This window comes from Terrapene carolina, unplaced genomic scaffold, assembly GCF_002925995.2.
Source record: "Terrapene carolina triunguis isolate 2854851 unplaced genomic scaffold, T_m_triunguis-2.0 Scaffold89, whole genome shotgun sequence".
Taxonomy (NCBI): Eukaryota; Metazoa; Chordata; order Testudines; family Emydidae; genus Terrapene; species Terrapene triunguis.
The window spans coordinates 9,589,798-9,613,643 of NW_020664440.1; the positions used below are offsets into that span (position 1 = coordinate 9,589,798).

At 41.8% G+C, this 23,846-nt stretch overlaps 1 protein-coding gene across 3 annotated transcripts in view; it reads right to left on the minus strand.

Moving 5' to 3' along the window:
* SHQ1 (SHQ1, H/ACA ribonucleoprotein assembly factor) overlaps positions 1-23,846 on the minus strand; it is a 105,854-nt gene that overhangs the window by 65,845 nt on the left and 16,163 nt on the right. For all 3 annotated transcript variants that reach the window (XM_026650472.1, XM_026650473.1, XM_026650474.1), the window contains 2 exons: positions 23,314-23,426; positions 18,073-18,203 (listed from right to left, as the gene is read on the minus strand). In XM_026650472.1, coding sequence (XP_026506257.1) covers positions 18,073-18,203; positions 23,314-23,426 — 244 coding nt within the window. The remainder of the gene's footprint in view (positions 1-18,072; positions 18,204-23,313; positions 23,427-23,846) is intronic.

The following is a 23,846-nucleotide window of genomic DNA, read 5'->3' on the forward strand; positions in this document are numbered from 1 at the left end:
CTTTTTGAAAATCTTCGCTGTCTTTATCTGTTTCATAAGCATTACATGCTTTGATTTTAGTTCTTAGCAAACTTCTTTGTGAACTAAATATTTCTTAGGAATGAAGCCAACTTATTTCTAACGTCCCAGAAAGTCAAGCTTGTGTCATATCTTGAGAAAGTTGATCTCCTTCTGTTGCCATGGTTTAGTGAGAAATTACAATTTAGCAAGAATGATGGTAATTCAACCTTTATTCTCCATCAGTACAGAATGATTTAGCATCTATTCCTTATATCTAGATTCCAAAACTTACAAAGAGATCTGCTTATAAACTCTTATTGACTTTTTCAGTGAATTATCTGGTTCATTTACACTAACTTATCTATAAGCCCACATGTGCAATGTTTTAATACATTTGAAATAAATTGATTTCTGAAAGAACATAACATGAAAACATTTACATTTTGCTACGCTAGGGTGGGCTCTAATGTGATATCAGAAGCTGTTGCATCAGAGTGTCCACACTTACAGTAACATCAAATTGGAAAAAACAAGTTACTTTCAAATTTCAACTAGCTTCCAATAGAGAAACCTCAGTAAAATCTATTGCACAATCATGTATAAATGGAAATTCCACCCTGTAGAGGCCAACATAAAAGAGCACAAACTATGTCAAAATGGAAGACAGAAAAGATGAAAGCGTAAGAGGGAATCTAAGGATATGTCTACATGGCTTGCAGCAGCAAGTCTCAGAGCCTTGGTCAAGAGGCTCGAGCTGCTACGCTTACAACAGCTGTGAAGATGTTGGAGTACAAGCTCCAGCCCAAGCTGCAAACCCACCCTCTCCTTAGGATTCACAGCCTGAGCTGCAACATCTACACAGCTATTGTTAGCATGGTAACCCAAGTCCGAGTCTATGGTCCTGGATTCTGACACTCGCTGCTGCAGTCTGCCACAAACTGTGTAGATGTATCCTAAGGGCAAATAACAAATCTTATCTTTTCAAGTCTTTCGTTAAGTACATCTGTGACAATCAGGGTCCAGACACACAGGGGGAGACCAGAGGGTCTGAACCCCAAAGAATAAGCAACTGAATCAACTGATTATATACAATATTATTGTACTACAAAAGTGTATTGACTAAGGTCTTTTATGAAAGCTGGTGACATGTTGGTGATGAATATTATTGCGTGACGAATGTACGGGTTGTGCATAAAAAGTTATGTATGTGTGTTGGAAATATGCTCTTAAAATGTGTTTTGGAGACAGCGCATAAGTCAAGCCTGCCCTAGACAAAGTAATGTGGATTTACGTGTCTGACTGGCTTGATTACAGGCAAAGGACAATGAAAGTACATTTACATATAAGGTAAACAAAGGAATCAAGCTAATAAGTGTCAGCGGAAACAGCACTGTGGGCATATTGGGAGACAGAGTCCACACTTCCCAGGAAGTCTTCCTGGCTCTGTAGGCAGAGACAATGGACTTTGGGAAACATAAGGGGAGAAAAAAGGCATTCTAGTTATCTGTCACTTAGGGAACAAAGGGGACAGCACCCTCTGATTCTGTGAACATTGGATCCTCTGGCCTGGAGGGTTAGAGATGCTAGTAATTTGATGAAAGAAAGAAAATCACTTAGGCAAAAATTGTAACTTGCTAAAATTAAGTTTTAGTCTCTAAAAAGTGTTTTGTTTGCAACATGTGTGTCTTTTACTCTCGTTTAGTATCACTTAAACCTGTGTTCTTTATTAATAAACTTATTCTTAGTTTTACTATAAACCATTTCGGTGCTGTTACATTGAAGTAAACAGTAAGTCTTCAGCTAGCCTAACAGGCTGGTGTGTGTACTGTCTCTCCCGAGGAAGCAAACTTAATTTCTGAGAGTGCCCAGTGAGAGGGATTGGACAGTTGCAGAGCGAAATCTCTGGGGAACTCAGGAACGGGTTCACTGAGTGCTACCTGCAAGTCAAGGTTAAGACTGGCAAAGCCTTGAGGTGTTTGTTGATGAGGTGGACAGACTAGTGTGGTAGGAAGCTGATACAGTCTAATCTTCATCAAAGCTCATTCTTGCTCAGGCGGAAGGGTAAGACAGTGGTTTATGGTTCTGGGCTGTCCTGAGGAGCGCATCAGTAGCATAGTCAATTGTAGGATTTACATGCTGCTTGACTGAAGTTCACACTTCAAGCACTGGTAAATTAGATTTTGAAGTGATTCAGAGTGAGAAGGCTGGGAACAGTAAGATAAGGCTACAGTTTGTTGTTTTCTGTTTATTTTGGATAAATGAAATAGAACAAAGGAAAGCATAAGGTAAACAGAACAGCAGCAAAGGCAGGATGAAAAAAGAAACTTATGCCAAATACACCAGAAAGCAATTAGAAGAGTTGTTCTCTGCAGGTAAAAGGTCAGAGTATGACAACCTCCATGGAGTGCACCCGGCTCCCCAAAGCATATCTGCAGTTCCAGAGCCTACAGTGATGGGAGGAGACAGACCCTCCAGCTTATAATGGAGCCCAGGATGTATATAGCTGGAGAGAGAAAAACTGCAACTGGAAACCTTTCAGATCAAACTACAGCAAGAAGAGAAAGAAGCAATGCCAACACGAACTCAATATATGGGAACTAAAAACAGAAAATCCTCAAGCAGTAATCGATCTTCCCCAAAAAACACCCAGTTGGGGGACACTGAGCCCTGTCTACAAATAGATACATTGTATTAAATATTTCACTACTGTAAAGAGACTGTGTGAATTACATAAAATTCCAGAAGACATGGACGTCTCCCTGCGAGCGGCAAAGCTCTTCGGTAAAGCGTTAAGTGTATTTAATTAAATGGAAACGAGTGAATTGTAAAAGGCTGTATTGCAAATACTTCAATGTACCCCCAAAATGTAGACGTTAAGGTTTAGAATGATGAGTCACAGAGAAAATGTAAATAAGGTACGTGATTCAATGAGAAAACGGGCAAAGGGGAAAGGGACTGAGAATTATGACCATTTATTTGACCTCTTTGCACAAGACGATGCTCTAAGGAGATCAGAGAAGCCATTTGGGATCAGTCCCTGAGTTCTGAACAGGAAGCAGCAGATCTGGCTGATTCCTATGTCCAATCAGAGCATCACAATATCAGAGTCTGAAAGTCTACAGAAGATTGCTCCCAGGCAATAAGAGAGCTATTAAGGAGAATGATATGTCAGAGAAGCTAAATAATTCCTCAGAAGCATCTGGCACTGCCCACTGTCATACAGAGGTAACTGGATTAGATGGACCACAGGTCAGCTCTGGTCTGCCCCGGTAATTCCTATACTCCTAAAGTTGCACTACCTATCTCAGTGGGAAAAAGTAACAAATGGCAAATGTAAACTGACTTTTTAAAAAGTTTACCACTAACAAAAATTAATTGGCGTCTGTATCTGAAATCTGCATTTTAGGAGGCATAAGTAAGAGTGTGTGTGCAATGAGTACTACATCTCTTACTGTTTATGTGAAAAGCAACATAAACTATGTAAAAAGGTGATCAAGCTCCCCAAGCCATAACAGTGAGAGGGCATGAAGGATATGCAGAAGTATATGTTTTGAAGGGGACAAGAGTGTATCTTATGAAGTATATTCAACTGGAACTAATATATACAGAGAAAATTTAAGTTCACTAGAGGTTGGCAAAGAAGATTTGCAACAATTCCCCAAGGGTACAGTGGTGAGACATTCATTAATTTAGCTGATACAAAGTGCCAGGTGTTCTGAATAAAATTTATCCCCGGAGAAAATATTTTTCTTCTAGTTGACAAATAAAGATCTTTCCATTTATCAAGGACTTTGAATTATAAATTACCCAGGCCTGAGACTGCTCATTAACATACAAAAACACCTAGCTAGTTATTCATATTCTCTTTCTACTTTTTAAAAAATTCTGCATAATTTAAGTTTAGCAGAACAATAAATGTATAACTACATTTTCCGCCACTTTAAATGTGTGCTATGCATGCTTCTATGTTACCAATGTGTTTTGTCTAACAATATTTTCATAGTATTTAAGGTTAATCTCTTGCAAAGTAGCATCAGCTATCACCTACTGTGTTCCAAATACACAAATTCTTAAACTTGATTTAAAATATTTTATATATTAGTCAGTGCCCAAATTATGTCTCTTATTGCTACAATTTAACTACATGAGCATTTTTCACAAGCTCAAAATGTAAGAGACAGAACAAAAATAAAGGTTATCATAGCAAACTCAAAACAAGACAAATATTACAAGAGATTATCAGGCACCTATTATAGAGCAACTTGATCATTTCCTCAAAAAAAGTTGTTTAAATTAAACTTAAAAAAAAAAAAACCCTTTCCTCAATGGTAACATGTATTGGAACCAGCAATGACATAGGTCTGCACAGATAGGGTTTGGGGTTTTTTTTTGGGGGGGGGGGGGGGGGGGGGTTGGAGTGGCTGCACATTATCAGGAACATATATGAATGTTTCAAATTGCTTCTTAATATTAGAGTCAGTATAGTTTAACATCCTTTAAAGGGAGGGAATAATTATCAAACAGAGTGTTTCACTGTAAATTCACTGAGCAAACTGCTTAACCTTCTTGGTGTCAGTCTACCCAGCTGTAAAATGGGTACAATACCTACCTCACAGAGCGGTAGTGACACTTATTAATTAATGCTCCTAAATCTTTTATAGGTTCTTGGATAAAAGATGCTATATAAATGCAGGGTGTTAATAATCCTAACTAGTGGCCTGATTCTGTGGGTGCTGAACACTTCCCCAGGAGTTGTTCTTCACCTTGCAGGATTGGTCACTGTATTTTATAAACAAATTTCAAAACATTTCCATTCTACCTTTGTAAAACTTGGACATGAAATTTTCACTTATCTCCCATTGAGATGTTACAGCGTTCATTATATTTGTAGTGTCAGTAACACCAGTGATCCATGGGGTAAAGTTAGCAAGGTTTTATGCACTAGTGAACACATTTCTATGGTTTTCAAAATTCTATATTATACAGCAACATGCATTATTATTATTGTGATTTCAATTGTGCTCAGACACTCCACTCAGGATCCTGGACCCACAAGTGCTAGATGCTGTACAACAGACAATAAGAAAGAGTCTCTGCCCTCCGGATATTCAACAACATATCGTATTGGAAACCTAAAAAATACAAAGTGCATTGAGTTAAACATCTTTGCTCATCTCCAGCCTCTCTAAATGCTGCGGTCAAGCTCATCTTCCTTGCCCATCGCTCCAAACACATCACCCTCTTTACAGTCCCTTTAATGCCTCCACATTCATTTCAAACTCCTTGTTCTCAATTTCAAGTTTCTGCTAATGCCTCTACCTCTCATTCCTGAATATTCATCACTCTCTTGTTTCCTACCAAGTCCATCTCCCCCCCCTAAGCATTTCCATGCCTTCTCCCATGCGGCCATTACACCTGGAAAGTCCTCCTTGAATCTCAACTTCTCTCTTCCTCCAAGCCCTCCCCAAAACTATTTTTTCCGTGGTCCATGAAAAACAAACCTGTAATTCCCTATAAGATATATAAAAAAAGATATAATCCTTTCTTCTCCTTTATGTTTGTGTCACCTTTTTAGACTGTAATATTTCGGGGGCAGGAACTTGCTTTTCATATATATTAGTAAAGAGCCTAGCAAATTTTTGGGTGGTACATAAATAATTTTTCACCACATGAAAAAGTATTTGCTGAAGGGCAGATCAGTGCCACTAATGTCACCTATGCAGTGAATGCAAGAAAGACTTCAGAAGACAGTCACAACATTGTCAACCTACGAAACTCCAACTAACTGTACTTATTTGGAGACCTTGTGGCACCTTAGACACTAATAAATTTATTTGGGCATAAGCTTTCGCGGGCTATAACCCACTTCATCCGATGCGTGGAGTGGAAAATACAGTAAGCAGGTATAAATATACAGCACATGAAAAGATGGGAGTTGCCTTACCAAGTGGGGGGGTCAGTGCTAACAAGGCCAATTCAATTGGGGTGGATGTGGCCCATTCCCAACAGTTGACAAGAAGGGGTGGATATCAACAGAAGGAAAATTATTTTGTAGTGACCCAGCCACTCCCAATCTTTATTCAGGCCTAATTTGATGGTGTCAAGTTTGCAAATTAATTCCAGTTCTGCAGTTTCTTGTTGGAGTCTGTTTTGGAAGTATTTTTTGTTGAAGAATGGCAACTTTAAAGTCTGTTATTGAGTATCCAAGGAGATTGAAGTGCTCTCCTACTGGTTTTTGAATGTTACAATTCTTGATGTCTGATTTGTGGCCATTTATTCTTTTGCATAGAGACTGTCCAGTTTGGCCAATGTACATGGCAGAGGGGCATTGCTGGCACATGATGGCATATATCACATTGATAGATGTGCAGGTGAACGAGCTGTATTTATTTGGAAATTTACAGGCTTATGGAAAGGTTCAGTCTTTAAAAAGAAAAATTGTTGCTGTTCAGACAGACTGGTCACTGGTAAGCATAATGGATTACTGTAAATAAAACAAGTGATCCCTGGAGCATGTAAATGCTATATTAAATACATGTGTCAGCCTGAGTCTTTGAAGACTTTTGTATTGCCTAAAAAGGAGGTTTACTGTTCAGCATTTTGAAATAGAGTAAAAATGAACTTTTAACTAAGCTGAATGTGACTGTTACAAAATGTAAAGCATTTCATCTGGAATCTGTAGAAGCAAGACTCTAATGTGAACCTTAGCAGCAAGAAAGAGAGCCTTTCAAAAGCTTTTCCCGCATGGGAACGGCTATGTAATTAGTTAGGTTTTTTTTTTTTTTTTTTGGAGGATTATTTGACTTGCCTTAGACATTGTAAGCATGAACAAAAATCTGAGGCTGAGGTGCCTATCCCTGGAATGATACTTTGGCCACCAACGCAATGAAGATGAAGTCTAATCTCTAATGTTTCCACTGGCATCCCAGGCATTGTGCAGCAAAAGCAGTTTTTCAGTGATCTTTATAGCCTGATGACTGCCATTCAGGTGGAGAAGAAAACATCCGGAAGAAAACAATGAACTGGAGATGCAATGATTGCAAACAAACAATAAAAATATAAGGGACAAAAAAGAAAAAAACACTTAGGACAATGAAACAGCAAATTAGAGGAAGACAAAAAATACAGTGTGCATAAAAGCTGGAGGAAGAGACAGAAAAGGTTAATTAAAAGTAGATTCAAGGTAAGAACAGAAAACAGCTAAAGGCATTAAATGCTAATGAGACTAGCTGATTCAAAAAAAAAATCTTGTAATGAGACATTAAGAGAATTGAAAAGATAAAAAACAAAATAAGGGTGTGACGGGTTGGATCACAGAAACCCCCTTGGGAGCTGCCACCTAATGTGCAAAGACTACCCCTGCTCCTGTTTTCCCTGCCAGCTCAGGACTCCAGCACCCCGTCTTGCTGAGTCAGACACTCCTGTCTGGCTCTAACACAGACCAAGGGTCTGAATCACTTGTCCTAAAGCTGCAAGGTTACCCAAAAACAGCTCACAGGAGTGTGCTTGTCTTTAGCACTCAGATGCCCAACTCCCAATGGGGTCTAAACCCAGATAAATCCATTTTACCCTGCATAAAGCTTATGCAGGGCAAACTCATAAATTGTTCGCCCTCTATAACACAGATAGAGAGATATGCACAGTTGTTTGCTCCCCCAGGTATTAATACACACTCTGAGTAAATTACTAAATAAAAAGTGATTTTATTAAATACAGACAGTAGGATTTAAGTGGTTCCAAGTAGTAACAGACAGAACAAAGTAAGTCACAAGCAAAATAAAATAAAATGCGCAAATCTATGCCTAATCAAACTAAATACAGATAATCTCACCCTCAGAGATGCTTCAGTAAGTTTTTCTCAGACTGGACACCTTCCAGGCCTGGGCACAATTCTTTCCCCTGGTACAGCTCTTGTTACAGCTTAGGTGTTAGCTAGGGGCTTCTCCATGATGGCTCCTCTCCCTCTCTCTTCTCTTCCACCCCTTTATATATCTTTTGCATAAGGCGGGAATCCTTTGTCCCTCTGGGTTTCCACCCCCCCTCACTGGAAAAGCACCAGGTTAAAGATGGATTCCAGTTCAGGTGACATGATCACATGTCACTGCAAGACTTCATTACTCACTTGCCAGCACACACATATACAGGGAGACTCACAGGTAAACAGCCATCTGCAGACAATGGGAGTCATCAAGATTCCAAACCATCATTAATGGCCCACACTTTACATAATTACAGTAGGCCCTCAGAGTTACATTTTATATTTCTAGTTTTAGATACAAGAGTGGTACATTTATACAAATAGGATGATCACACTCAGTAGATTATGAGCTTTGTAATGATACCTTACAAGACACCTTTTGCACAAAGCATATCCCATTTCCATTATAGTCACTTATCAAATTTTTTATAAAACTATCCCAGTTACATTATATTGACTTATCAAGTTTTTATAAAACCATATAGACTGCGCAACGTCACAAAGGGAAAATAAGCAAGGAAGAAAGTAAGAGCAGTAATCAAATAAATAAAATCTTCAGTGAATTGTAATACCATGCAAAAAGATATCTGTAGTTGTACTTACTCCTCCCAGTCAAAAACAAAAGTAATCAAATGTTTTGTTCTAAGAAACTATTTATGATTAAAAAAATTCTCAAGACAAATTAGTAAAAGCAGTAACAATAATAATTCAGCTGCTTTTTAGTTCAACATTTTCAATAGGAAAGTAAATTAAATATCATACTGACTTATGTCATATTCCCATGAACTTCTACTAGCTTACACAGCATTTTACAATCCTTTGTTCATTAAAAGATTTTCTTTTTTACAAACGCAATATACTTTTCAATTATGTCCGCTTTCACCCATTCTCCCAGCAATGTCCTGCCGTCGGCCAACCAGCTGCCAAGTTCCTTCCAGTACTGCTGAATCCTTGAGAGCACATGTTATCCACAAACACAGGTGGGAGGGAGGCTGAGCAAGGGGAGTAGTGATGAGACACAGGGCAAGTCTACACTACAAAATTAAGTCAGCCTAAGTTACATCGACGTACAGCTACCGCAGTCATTAAATCACTTTTGCATGTCCACATTATGATCCTTGTTTCAGCAGTGTGCGTCTCCAACTAGCAGTGCTTGCATCAATGCAGAGAGCAGTGCACCATGGGTAGCTACTGTGCAACTCACTACTATTTAGCACAGGGTGTTTTGAGAAGGGTTTGCAATGCCTCACGGGAGCAAACGAGTCACACAGGGGTAACTGGGAATACGGTTTCAATGTCCCATGATGCAGTTTTCTCCATCCCATAATTTTATCTGCATCCGCGAATCTTGCACGCCTCTTTTCAAATGCTCTGCAAACCTGCGTGTTCGCCATCTCTGCAAGAAGCATGGATCCTACATAGCTCTGCACTATTGTGATGAGCGTTGTGAACACAACGTGCCTGACCCTGCAGCATTTCCAGAGCCACAAGAAGAGCCACAAGGAATAGGACGATTCTTTGCAGGCTGGTTTGCTGTGCACCATGAAAAGAAACAATTCAAGGTTGTTGTTGGCAGTCAAAGAGCAGCTGCAAACAATGAAGCACCAGTTCTGGGCCCAAGAAACAAGCACTGACTGGTGGGACTGCATCGTTATGCAGGTATGGGATGACAAGCAGTGGCTACAGACAGTGGCATAGCCAGGTTTTAAGAGCAGGGGGAGCAAACATAAAAAAGGCGCCCCTCCCCTTGGCTCCTCCTCTGGCCACGCCCCCCTTGGCTCCTCCTCCGGCTGCTCCGCGCCCACCCAGCTCCTCTCCCACGCCCCCCCATCTCATCCCTCCTGCCATTGTCCCTGGCGAGCCCTTCCCCCGCCCCTCTGCTGCCGGTGCCCGGTGCCCGCCGGAACGGGGCTCGCAGCTCGGCAGGCTGAGCAGCAAGCGGCCACCCGCCCGCCTGAGCCCGGCTGCGCTCCTCGCCACTGCTCCAGCAGCCAGTCTGTTGCCGCACTGAGCCCAGCCAAACGGAGCCTTTCCCTCAAGGCTGCTGCCGAGGCGCCCAGCCTCCTCCCGCCTCGCCGCTTCTCCCGCCGGCCCCCCTATTGCCGGGCGGCATGCACCCAGCCCAGCCGCCGCACATGCTCCCCCCGGCCCCAAATGGGCCCAGCAGCGTAGCCCGTCCCCACTTCTCCCCCCAGCCGCCGGCCCCCCTATTGCCGGGCAGCACGCGCCCAGCCCAGCCCCGCTGCCGCAGATGCTCCCCCCGGCCCGGCCTGAGCGCCCCAGACTCGAACGGGCCCAGCAGCGCAGCCCATCCCCGCTCTCTACCTGTCCGCCTGGCGTGCTCCTCCGGACGCGCCCGCCGCCCCGCCCTCCGCCCCCGGCTCCTCCGGCCGTGCTGCCCTTCAGAGAGAAGCAGGCCCCACCCGCTGGCGCCATATAAGGTAACCCCTAAGGCGCCGCTTTTGAAAAATGTCCTGAGGGGAAGCGGCTGCTTCCCCTGCACCCCACTAGCTATTAAATATTACTATGTTTATTAATATTTATGAACATATTTAACTTTTTAATACAATATCTAGATCAGTTAAAAAAAATTATGTCTGTTACCAAATCACATCTCTCATTTGCTTAAATTTGTAGCTCTAAGCAGAGAGAGTGTATCACATTTTGGTCCGACAGGGATGTGCATAAAAACAAGTTGCGAAACTTATTAAATGCCAAAAAATTAACAAGTGTCTAAATTTGAGGCCCCCTTTGAGCTTGAGCGCAGGCCAAATGGCTCCCCCTCTGATTGGCCCCTGTCAACACTACAATTGCTCCCATCCTGTACTCGACAACAGGTTGCCACTATCTCGCAAAAGAAATCAATGTTTGCCTTCACTCTCTAACCAGCCTCTGGCACAACATCTATTTTTACACTATTGATAGTTACAACAAAAAAGGGATAACACATTGACTACCATCTTTGAAACAACAGTTCATCCAGCTGGTATAAGAAAAAACAACTGAAGGAGACTGATATTTTACTGGGTGTGACACATGGTCAGAAAGGGTTAAGCATCCTACAGGATACATGACCCAAATTCAACCTTTAGGGACATATTGGTAGATGATGATTGTGTTTTTGTGTGCTTACGTAAATACTGTTAGAGGTTAACAATGTAATCGAACATTTCCTGTCTATGCTGTATTCTGTTAATTCAGAGATCAAAAGGAGAACATTTAAATGAACTGTAAATATAGTGATATCACTGTATTGATTTCTCTTTGAAGTATATAGCAAATCAGCTGCAAATGGTAGAAAACAGGCAATTGTCTTATGTTATTCTGGGTAGCTAATTACAGGTGATGCTTAGGAAATAGGTCTACTTCAGAGTCGGGATATTGCCTATTGTTCAGCTACGAACTCTGAGCAGTCAAGAGAAAGCCTGGAACTATCAAAAAACTCAGGGGTCCTGATCCTTTTAATCTCAGATCTGCTTGATGCTTTATGCAGGGGAAGCTTAAGTCGTAAGACTGAGATCTCCAGTCTCACCTGGATCACCCTGGATATGAACATTGGACTGAATCTATGAACTTATTCTGAAAGAACTCTTTGCACCTGCAAAGCTCACCATCCCTATGAAATTGATCTCAGAACTGTACTCATGTTTGTGGGTATACTGATCTTTTAACCAATATTCTCTCTCTCTTTTCGTTTTTAATAAATTTTAGTTTAGTTAATAAGAATTGGTAAGATCTGAAATATTCATTAACTTGACAGGTGATGTGTCCAATCCTTTGGGATTGGTAGAACTTTCTTATACGATGAATAAGATTTTCAGTAATCCTCAACATATATGACTTGAGAGTCTGTGTGGAAGCCCAAGGCTGGGTTGCTATAAGGGAACTGAGTTTCTGGCTTCTGTGTAACCATTAAGGTATTGTAGAAGCTGTTTTGTGCTGGCTTGGTAAATCTAAGTATTGGAATATCCACCAGCTTTGGGGATTGTCTGCCCCATTCTTTGCAGTTTGCCCTAATTGAGTAACTTCAGCGTGGCTCCCCGGGACCCTGGTCACACTGGGTTGGCCAGATAATGAGCAAGAACTTTTAACACAGATGCAAGCCCTTGTTTTAGAGGACTTATAGAGAAAATGCTAAATTTAAAAAAAATATTTTGCAGAGAATGGTGATGCGGGTCCATTTTTAAACAACTTTAGGCTGAAAAAAGGTGATTATTTTGGGCTTCTATTACCTCTATAGGTATTTAGTATGTATAGGTGTAAGTATAAGTATGATCAGGCTAGCTCAAATTTCCATACAGTCAGCCATTCAAAGTAAAAAGATAGTAAAGTTGATGAAGGTGGGCTAATTACATAAAAAATAAATTTTCACTTTTCAGTTTAAACTTTCACTGCATTCTGCAAATAAGTGCTCTCTAACACCAAAATAGAATGCTTTTGACTATACAGCCACTCCATAATGGACTGAGTCATACACCCATTATAAATCACTTACATTTTGCAACATTAATTGGTTTACAAATATAATACAAGTAATAATGCTTTTTAAATTTTTCTTACAAGTGGCACAAATAGAAATGGATTCCTTTTCCAATAAATTTCTGTCAGGAATAATGAGTACTTCCACAGTTAGAAAGAAATGTCCCTTAAAGCCAAAAGTCATAAAATGGAACTTAATGCAGTATTAAAATAAATATATATATATATATACACACACATATATATATAAAATCTGATTATATAAGATAACATGGTAAGAGTAAATGTGTATCGTCTTGTTTTCTACAAAACTACACAGCATACAAACCATACACACATGAAAGCTTAACACATGTACTCCACAAGCATTGCTTTTCAAGCCATGGAAAGACAGGCTGATAAAGGACAGAAGTAGTTACCTACTCTACAGTAACTGGTTCTTTGAGATGTTGTCAACATGGAACCCACTGTAGGTGTGCCTGCATCTGATGAGCATGAGATCAGATTTATTTATTTATTTATTTTTAAACAAACACAACAGTGTCCCTTAAGGCTGCAAATGCACCCTGTGCCTCCTCATGCTTCTATGCAAGAGCAGTGACCACAAACCCTCCTTCAGTTCCCTTGCAATTCAAAGCCCTTGGTAGCTGAGGATTCTGAAAAGCAGGGATAGAGGACAGGTTAGGGGATCCACACTGACATCATCATCTTGAAGAACCAAAGATACCATAAGGCAAGTACTGTAACTGTCCTTCCTTCTTCAAGGGTGGATCCCACTACATGAGTGTGGATCCCACTACAGGTGACTGGCAAGAATTACCCCTCAGGATGGGAGGAATGAGGAGTTTCAGCTGCATCAGTCAAACCTTGATTGTAATACTGCTCTCCTAAACTTAGTCTTGACCCAGCCGCTAAGTCCACAGTGTTTGACAAAAGTTAGGGGGTTACTCCATGTCATCGCCTTGTACATCTCTGATATTGTCTGAAGAATGCAAATGTCACTTTGTAATGAGTCTTGATGTTCAGTGGGAGAGATTCACCAGTCAACTGTTAACACAAGGAGATAGCCTTGTTGTAGCCAATTTTGATATTCTCGGAGATGAGCTGGTTTAACCTTTACAACACCCATCTATAGCCATAAACAGAGAGGGTGAATCTCAATGGTTTTGTCCTATCAATATAACAAAGCAAAGTCCTGGAAACATCTAGTGTGCAATTTATTTGCTCCCAATGCCAAATGTGGTCTTTTGATAGATTGATTCAGATGAAGTTTCAGACCACTCTGAGGATGAATTTTGGCTGAGACCTTAACACTACCTTGTCCCTATATAATAAAAAAGAAACATTCAAGAAATAGTCTTCAAATAGTTTGAAAAGGAATAAGTCTGAAGCTTAGCCGGGGTAGCAGGATGGATACTCACTGGGTTCTCTCTCACTGAAGGCAGTAGGAGGGCAGTAAGAAGGAACCAAGGGAGGGTAGTGGCGACTCCACACCTTATGCCCTTGCATGGGAGGGCACAGGGCAGCCCCTATGGGCACTGCTGTAAATTCAGTATGGCACACAACAAACACTTTCAGTGGTATACAAACTGACATGCCCAACAAACTACAGGTTTATCATACAATGGGCATCATCTAAATCAATCTCAAAGGATATTATAATACATGCAATATTAGTTTGTGCCACTAGAGTGCCTGTATTTTTAAACTCTCTGACACTGTGCAGTTGGGCATTGGCCCTAGCCTCCTTTTTAATATGGACATGATCCAAAGCTCTTTGAAATCATTAAAAGCCTTCCCATTGATTTCAACAAGCTTTGGTTCAGGCACACATGGCACCTTTGCCTACTGCAATCAGATGTCTGCCCAGTCCTATTGGATAACGCAGCCACTCACAACCAGTAAGAGAAATCCTTCCCTTTCCACAATATACAGTGTCAATTCCTACACGTGCACTTTCGATATCACTTCCACTTTGGCAATAGCCTGACGCATCAGTTCTTTTCCAGACTATGTCACTAATACAGATCTGGAGACAGTTAACTTGCATTTTCCTTTTAAGTACCCAGTAAACTATTTTTGTGACATCCCTGCTACCCCTAACTCTGTATAAATAGGAATTCCTTGAATCTTCGTTATAACTCAAAATGGCTGAACTGTCTTGGATTTTATTGCTTTAATACTTTCTCCAAACATAGAGAACTCATCAGATTGCTCACTGATTGCTCCTCCATAGCATGTACATACTTTCTGTACCCTTGGGGCTTCCTGTCCCCTTATGCATTTGCATTAATGACAAATCTCCAAGTGGAACCTGCACTCCCTCTCATGGTGATTTCTTCTATCACATCTAAATCAGGATTCAACAGCCTCCATTGGTTTCAGACTCTCACTCAGTTCCCTGTCATCGCTTGCTGAAGTTTCCATTGACACAATAGCAGCTTCTTTCTCAACTCTCTCTCTCAGTCAACAATTTCTTTTGGCTGCTGTCATTACATAATCCAAACACCATTCAGTCCTTTAATGAGTCATTTAAATTTACACGAGATTCACAAAATGCCATGAGTTTCTTAAATTCAGCCAACAGACTGAGGGGTTCTGATCATGTTTGTGACATCAAAACTAAACTTCTCCCCTATAATGAGCCGCCTGGGAAAGAGATGGTCCCTTAGGACTGTCCCAATCGCTGCATAACTTTTCCTAGTTGGGTCACTAAGGCTTGTCGGGCTTTTGAGTAATTTCTGAGTAATTTCCTATAAAGCCCAAGATTTTTTTTTTTAGGAACATAATTTGCAAAAAAAAAAAAACTCTATTTATTCTATCTATATGATCTGCCCACTGTTCTTCATTTTCGTTGTATTCTGTAACATGGCCAAATGTGGTCACAACTTTATTAAATGAGAAGTGAACAGTGAGAGCAAACAAAAGAAATAAACCTCGCTACTTTTTTGTTTCCAAGTCTCTCGCACTTTTGTCCAATGTCTTTAATCTACTGTGTCTCCAGTGTATGTGACGTGTGTGTTAACAATGCCTCACTGCAATGGCTGGATGGAGATCAATGAGAGAATGCACCAGAGCTGTTGCAACACACTCTGTTTACCCAGATTCCCTTCTATTTCTTGTGTAAAAGCTCAGAGTGCAAGGAACTAGAGCCTAGAACAGGGGTGGGCAAACTTTTTGGCCCAAGGTAAGGAAGGCTGTGCCTCCCCAAACAGCCTGCCCCCTATCCGCCCCCTCTCACTTCCCGCCCCCCTCAGAGCCCCCAACCCTTCCAATCCCCTGCTCCTTGTCCCTTGACCATCCCCTCCTGGAATCCCTGCACTTAACCGCCCCCCGGGACCCCACCCCCATCCAACCCCCCCTGCTCCCTGTCCCCTGACTGCCCCCTCCTGGGACCCCCTGCCCCTAAGCGCCCCCCTGGAACCCCACCCCCCATCTATCCTCCCCGCCCCTTTCAGAATGTGGCCCTGCGAACATGGGTGGGGGACTCAGGAGGAGCAAGGGCAGCCACACAGCCGGAGAGAAGCAGCGGTTTCCCCTTCAAAGCGCCGCTTCTCTCCGGCCGGCGGCGCTGCCGCCCTGTGCCCCTCCTGAGTCCTCCGCCCGCATTCCCCGTGCTCCTGCCTGCTCCCCTGCCCCCGCAGTGCAGCCCCTCCCCCCTGCGGCGGGTGTGCCAGTGCTGAGCTGCCCAAGTGCCTGGCCCTGGGTCCCCCTGTTGTTGGGGGGGCCCCTGAAAGAGCACCCTGTGTTAACTGGTAAATTTGCCCGAGCCGCGCCATCCGTCCGGAGCCAGCCACGCCGTCGTGCTGCCGGCATGGCGAGCTGAGGCTGTGGGGGAGGGAGGGACAGCAGAGGAGAGGCCGGGGCCGGCCAGGAGCTCAGGGGGCAATGCCCCACGGGCCAAAGTTTGCCCACCTCTGGCCTAGAAACACAAAGTAATATTTATATATATGGATCCCATGTTTGATTAATTAACAATTATCATTTAGCATGGCAAATCCTGTGTTCTTAAGTCGGGGTGGGCAAACTTCTTGGGCCGAGGGCCACATCTGGGTGTGGAAATTGTGTGCAGAGCCATGGCAGGGGGTTGGGGTGCGTAAGAGAGTGCAGGGTGTAGGAGCGGGTGCGGTGTGCAGGAAGGGGCTCAGGGCAAGGGATTGGGGCAGAGGAGGGGTGCGGGGTGCAGGAGGGGGCTCAGGGCAGGGGTGCAGGAGGAGTGCGAGATGCTGGCAGGGGGCTCAGGGCAGGGAGTTGGGGGGCGGGGTGCAGGAGGGGTTCGGGCTCCGGCCCGGTGCCACTTACCTAAAGCAGCTCCGGGGTGGCAGTGTCGCGCACCGGGGCCAGGGCAGGCTCCCTGCCTGCCTGTCCTGTCCCCACGCGGCCCCTGGGGGACGGGGGGGCGAAGGGCTCCGCGTGTGCTGCCTTTGCCACGCCTCCAGGTACCTCCCCCGAAGCTCCCATTGGCCGCAGTTCCCCATTCCCGATCAATGGGAGCTGCGGGGGGGCAGTGCCTGGAGGCAACACACGGAGCCCTCTGCCCCCGGAGGCCACAGGGACTTGGTGCCGGCAGCGCCCCGGGCTGGATTCAAAGCCCTGAAGGTCCGGATCCAGCCCGCAGGACGTAGTTTGCCCAACCCTGTCCTAAGTCATCTAGGAGATGATATGACGATCAGAGGACATATATAAAGGTAACAGTCAACTCTAAAACCACTATATATAAAAGTAGTAATCTCACACAGATACCCATTAATAGTACTGTCACAGGTTCATCCTCTAAAGATGAAACATCTTGTAGGCCATAAAACAAGGAATAGAAAGAAGCCCATAGGATACATAAAAAAATATATGCGGAATAACCACCTGTGGAACAATATAATATACAAGTTTCTAAAGATGATTCGTATATTGTATAGAAATATTGGCTGATATTAAGGCAGTTTTATGCAAATGATTCTGAACAATGAGACTTACTGTACAGTGTCCATCATATTCACAAGTGGATACATAAATCAATTACTACTGTATTCTCAAAAAAGGAAATATCAGGGATCAGGAGAACAATGACTTACGAAAATCTGAAAAAAGGAGATATACTAGTAACACACGGAGCACTCGCACCTTCTAGCTAATATAATGTCCAAACAAAGACAGTTTTAATTTGAAATTACATTTCATGACTGTCAACTCTTGAGAGGTTTCCATGAGGTCCATAAAATCTATAGCAAAGACTTAAAAAGGGAGCTGCGTCTTCACAGATCACTGATGTGTCTAATATAATCCTTGAGAACAGATGACAGAGCTAAAACTATAGTTTCGTCTGAAGATACGAGGTTGCATAATAACGAATTGCACAAAACTCTAGTAGTTTATATATAAATGCTGCAGGAGAGATGACCAATATATATCTCCTATCCAAACAGACACTCAACTCTTAAAAAAAAAAAAAAAACCCCATTATAATCATCCTTGAAATAAATAATGACAAAGGGTGGTATTAGTATTACATGATTGGAAATTGCTAGCTAGAACCATGACTCTTCATCTTGAAGACAGCTTTCTGGCAAGTAATGGGGAACGGAAGCAATAAAAATTAAATGAAATGTATACACTCTTACCGAACGTTGTTTGACTAACATGTTCCTGAGGACTCCTTCCCTGGGAAGCCATCTTTTTTGCATAAGCATCAACCCACCAGGGCTTGTACTTCAAAACATGCTGAATGACTACATCTTCAAAAAAGTCAGCACTGGAGAAAAGAGTCACTTGTTATTTATTTCAATGTAAAGTACACATACAAAAAAACACCAATCGCAGATTCTCTAGTGGCGTACACTAAAAACTAGGGCTCTCAAGCTATTAAAAAAGTTAATTACAATTAATGGCGCAATTAAAAAAATTAATCTATTAATCACACTATTAATCAATAATAGAATACCATTTATTTAAATATTTTGGATGTTTTCAACATTTTCAAATATATTGATTTCAATTATAACAGAATACAAAGTGTACAGTGCTCACTTTATATTTATTTTTGATTACAAATATTTGCACTGTAAAAAACAAAATAGTATTTTTCAATTCACCACATACAAGTACTGTAGTGCAATCTATTTATCATGAAAGTTGAACTTCCGAATGTAGAATTATGTACAAAAAAAACTGCGTTCAAAAAAACAAAACAATATACAACTTTAGAGCCTACAAGTTCACTCAGTCTTATTTCTTGTTCAGCCAATCGCTCAGACAAACAAGTTTGTTTACATTTTCAGGAGATAATGCTGCCCACTTCCTGTTCACAATGTCACCTGAAAGCGAGAACAGGCGTTCACATGGCACTGTTGTAGCCGGCGTCGCAAGATATTTACATGCCAGCTGCGCTAAAGATTCACATGTTCCTTCATGCTTCAACCACCATTCCAGAGGACATGCATCCATGCTGATGACAGGTTCTGCTTGATAACAATCCAAAGCAGTGCGGACCAACGCATGTTCATTTTCATCATCTGGGTCAGATGCCACCAGCAGAAAGTTGATTTTCTTTTTCGGTGGTTTGGGTTCTGTAGTTTTTGCATCGGAGTGTTGCTCTTTTAAGACTTCTGAAAGCATGCTCCTCCACACCTCATCCCTCTCAGATTTTGGAAGGCACTTCAGATTCTTAAATCTTTGGCTGAGTGCTGTAGCTATCTTTAGAAATTTCATATTGGTACCTTCTTTGCATTTTGTCAAATCTGCAGTAAAGTGTTTTTAAAATGAACATGTGCTGGGTCATCATCTGAGACTGCTATAACATGAAATATATGGCAGAGTGCGGGTAAAATAGAGCCAGAGACATACAATTCTCCCCCATGGAGTTCAGTCACAAATTTAATTAACTCCTTATTTTTTAACGAGCACCATCAGCATGGAAGCATGTCCTCTGGAATGGCGGCCAAAGCACAAAGGGACATACGAATGTTTAGCATAGCTGGCATGTAAATATGTTGCAATTAGGGATGTAAGATGTTAACCGGTTAAGCAGTAAGCATTAGCCTTACTGGTTAACCTGCCTTAACCATTAACCTCCAGGCCGGCCAGCCCCAGCAGCCCTGCGTTGGCCAGCCTGCCGATCCCAATGGCCCCGCACCGGCCAGAGCGGCCCCAGCCGCACCACCCAGAGCAGTGCCACCCGGCCAGTGCAGCCCCAGCTGCCGGCCCTTTCATCGGTTAACCATTTAAACAAAATATTTTTAAATAATTTAAATGGTTAACTTTTTAAACGGTATTTACATCCCTACTTGCAATGCGGGCTACTAAAGTCCCATGCAAATGCCTGTTCTCATGTTCTGGTGACATTGTAAATAAGAAGTGGGCAAGCATTATCTCCCGTAAATGTAAACAAACTTGTTTGTCTTAGCGATTGGCTGAACGAGAAGTAGGACTGAGTGGACTTGTAGGCGCTAAAGTTTTGCATTGTTTTGTTTTTGAGTGCAGTTATGTAACCAAAAAAAAAAATCTACATTTGTAAGTTGCACTTTCACAATAAAGAGAATGCAGTACAGTACCTGTATGAGGTGAATTGAAAAATACTATTTCTTTTGTTTATCATTTTTACAGTGCAAATATTGTTAATCAAAAATAATAATATCAAGTGAGCACTGTACACTTTGCATTCTGTGTTGTCACTGAAATCAATATATTTGAAAATATAGAAAAACATCCAAAAATATTTAATAAATTTCAGTTGGGATTCTATTGTTTAACAGTGTGATTAAAACTACGATTAATTTTTTAATCGTGATTAATTTTTTTGAGTTAATTGCATGAGTTAACTGCGATTAATTGATAGCCCTACTAGAAGTACAATCACGTTAAAAACAAACCTAACCAAAATCAGCTCCTTGCCTCGACACCAAAAAATAATTAACCAAAGATTAGATGAAAACCTAAACAATACACTCCTTTTTCCCCTCCCCCAAAGCTTAGGGTAATAGATGCGCAATGCAGGAAGTCCTGAATGTTGACAAATTTTGGACCAGTTAGGAAGAAATAGTTTCCAAAGCTGACAGCCCTTACTGCCATGCTGCCAGAAAACTCCATTTCACGGCAAGGGGGCTCCAGCTCAAAGCATCTATGCTGACTGCAGAAATGGCAGTGTTACACATTGAAAGGTGGCCTCTCAAGCAGGCCTAGCTCAACTCATTTAGGGCTCTATACGTCAAAATAGAGAACACATTTAGAAATCACTGCACCATCCCCATTTTTCCCAGCAGCTGGAGATGCAAAGGCTGGGGCCTGGATTTCCCTGCAGGGTGTTGCCTCTGGACCTCCTTAGAGTCACACCCCATCCCCCACCACACTAGCCATCGCCTTGTGTACCTACCTAATAGGTTTAGCCTACAGCCCAGTACATGCCTAGCAAAGTTTTCAAGCCTGCACTTATGAGTCACTTGTTCCCATGTTTTGTCCATTTTCTCTCTCCATCATTATCTAATGAACAAAGGATGTACTGTTGGAGGATTTCCAAAATTCCAAGTTTTCTGCTATCATCCTATCTTGCCTTTCAGGCCACACAGCAATGAAACAAACACGAAAATTTAGGACTACAATTCATGGTAAAAATGCAGAAAATATTTCTTAATATTCACAATGAGTACTACCCAAATTTTTTAAATACAAAGTACAGTCTGTTTATTCTTATAGTAATAAATAGCAGGTTCTTTTAATGTATTTAATGTATAGCCCAGCCTATTTTTTCCTTCACAGACAGTATTTCCTGTTTGCCTCCACTGCCTTACGTATGGCCTCTACATGTACCACCTTCCCTTCCACAGTCATTTTTTTCCTTCATCGGAGCCTCTGAGTGGTGTAAGGAAAGATAGAATTCTATTACAAAAATCCAAGCTTTGAGAGCTGCCCATAGAATAAAAAGGAAAAGGGAGATTTAAGTCTTTGACAGAACATTATAAAAGTATTATTTCCCCAATTGCTAAGTCATCTCCTTGTCTAGTCTGCAGCTGTGGTACACACCTCTGTTATTTCCACAGCAGCTACCCTCCTTTATAATCCATGAGGACAATTACAACTCCAAGAGAGAAATATGAAAGCTGTTTTTTCCTGGAAAATGCAACTGACAAGAAAGGACACTGCACTAAGATGGAAGAGGGAACTTCAGGGAATCATAGACGGCGGGTCTGACCTGCTGGTAAGGGGAGAGGTTCAAATCACTTTTTTTTTTTTTTTTTTTTTTTAAGTATCAAAAGACAAATTGCACATGAAAGACAGACTTATGTGTTAAACAATCATGAAGTAAGTTTAAGACTGTCACATGGCCAAAACATGTGATTCCACTGGGTGGGGTTTATTACATACTGTTGAAGATAGTTTACTTGATTTTCAGAAATGCATTAATCATTTGAAAGTCACAGTGTCTAAAAATCTGGTAGACACATGTCCTATGCAGACCAAAATACATCTGTGGAACCATTTTGGGACACACAAATGATGAAAAGTGCCACTGGAGTCAGTTTAATAACAGGTTTCAGAGTAGCAGCCGTGTTAGTCTGTATCCGCAAAAAGAACAGGAGTACTTGTGGCACCTTAATAAATTTGTTAGTCTCTAAGGTGCCACAAGTACTCTAGTTTAATAACAGTATTTTTTTAAATATCAAAATACACACATGAAAATACAAACGCTATTAATAGGCTTGATCCTGCAGCCTATGAACCCCAAATGTCTACTGATTTCAAAGAATTTAGCCTCACTGTACAGGCTACAAGACTGTCTCTCTCAGGCTGAAATTTACCATTCCTGTAATTGACATCAGATTAATATTAAACTATTTCAGCTGCAGTAAAAACTATTTTCAAAAGATTTGATTGAGGAAAGAGACACTTTCTACTCCCCCTGGAGTATGTCTTTGAGAAGAGCTCTGTGGTTGGGAAGTACGCTCTTTGTCCTGAAACATGCAGACTGGATTAAGGGGGATTGACAACTTCTGCCTCAAAGTTTATAAAAACCAAAAATAATTTCTTCCTACTGCAGACTGTCATTTTGCCACCAGCAGAAGAGAGGTGTCTGAGGTCTAAACGTGGAAAAGAACCTCCCTGAAAGGAAGTCTTTATTTGCCATTTTTCAGGCTGTATATCTATCCATGAGTTTTTGTCCTTTCCTTGATTTGAAAGGTTCCATTTTGAAAGAATCTCCCTGAAAGGCAGACAAGAGCTATTTCTACCTGCCTTACACAGGAACAAATAATCTGGGAAAGGAGCATAAAGAATTTTGCTTGAGAGTGCGCACCCAGTCTCTGCCCAAATTCTGTGCTCATTCCTCAGAAGAAAGGACTCACTAACAAGGGGATGGGATCTGAGCAACAAATAAAGGGTGACTTAAGCAAAAGTCCAATGATTACAGAACTCAGAGAAACACTGTAGAATCCATCTAAAAAGAGAATGTTTATCTGCTCATGGTTAAGATGGGTTGACTGCCATTGTTACTCAGGAGAAAACAAAACTATGATGTCTACAACCTAAAATGCTGGCAAGGACTAGTTACCCTGATGCTTGAGAGGTCAACTATGAAATAATATTCTGCAGTTCGAAGCAGCAGCAGCTCTGCTTGAGTACAGAATGGCCTCTGAGTTTAATTGAGCAGCAAAGTAAGCCTGAAGTGGATGAGCAATATCTTGTGTAGCTGTCACACTTATGAATATCCTCTAAAGTCTAGTGTTACGAGACATGAAGAGTCAGGCAAATAAAAAGTAAACCCATTTTTTTCAAAAAAGAGATTTTAAAATCCATCATCTATTAAATGACAAAATACATTTATTTTAGCTGACGTAAATTCACTTCATCAGGAGGAATAAAGCAGTACTTACAGATAATGATCAGGATCAAACTTAGCCGCCTCAGTCTCCAGTCGTTTCTGTCTGCGTCCATCTGCAGGAGTTAAGTCTGGATCCTTAACGTCAATAACATCACTGAGTTCATCCTGGAAAGGCAACAGGAACAGAAAGAATAAATAAGAGTTTAGAAGTGATGCTCAATGGCCTTATACTAAGGTGAGCTATTAGGATGATAGGTGCCACTACCAAGTCTCCCTTACTGAAAAGCTATGCATTATGGGAAAGGCTGCGATTTAGTCACAGAGATCATGGAAGTCACAGAATCAGTGACTGCCAAAGACCTCCGTGACTTCAACCAGCGCCAGCTGGGATCTGCAGAGTCCCCTGCTGCCTGTGGAGGCAAGGAGCTGTGGGTTTCCCCTGTCGCCGCTGTGGCGGGGTGACCGGGGAGCTCTAAACCCACATGGATGGTGGGGACCCCTGGAGCTCCCAGCCCACCGGCAGATGCCCAGGCTCCCCATTTTGTCATGGATATTTTTAGTAAAAGTCAGGGACAAGTCACGAGC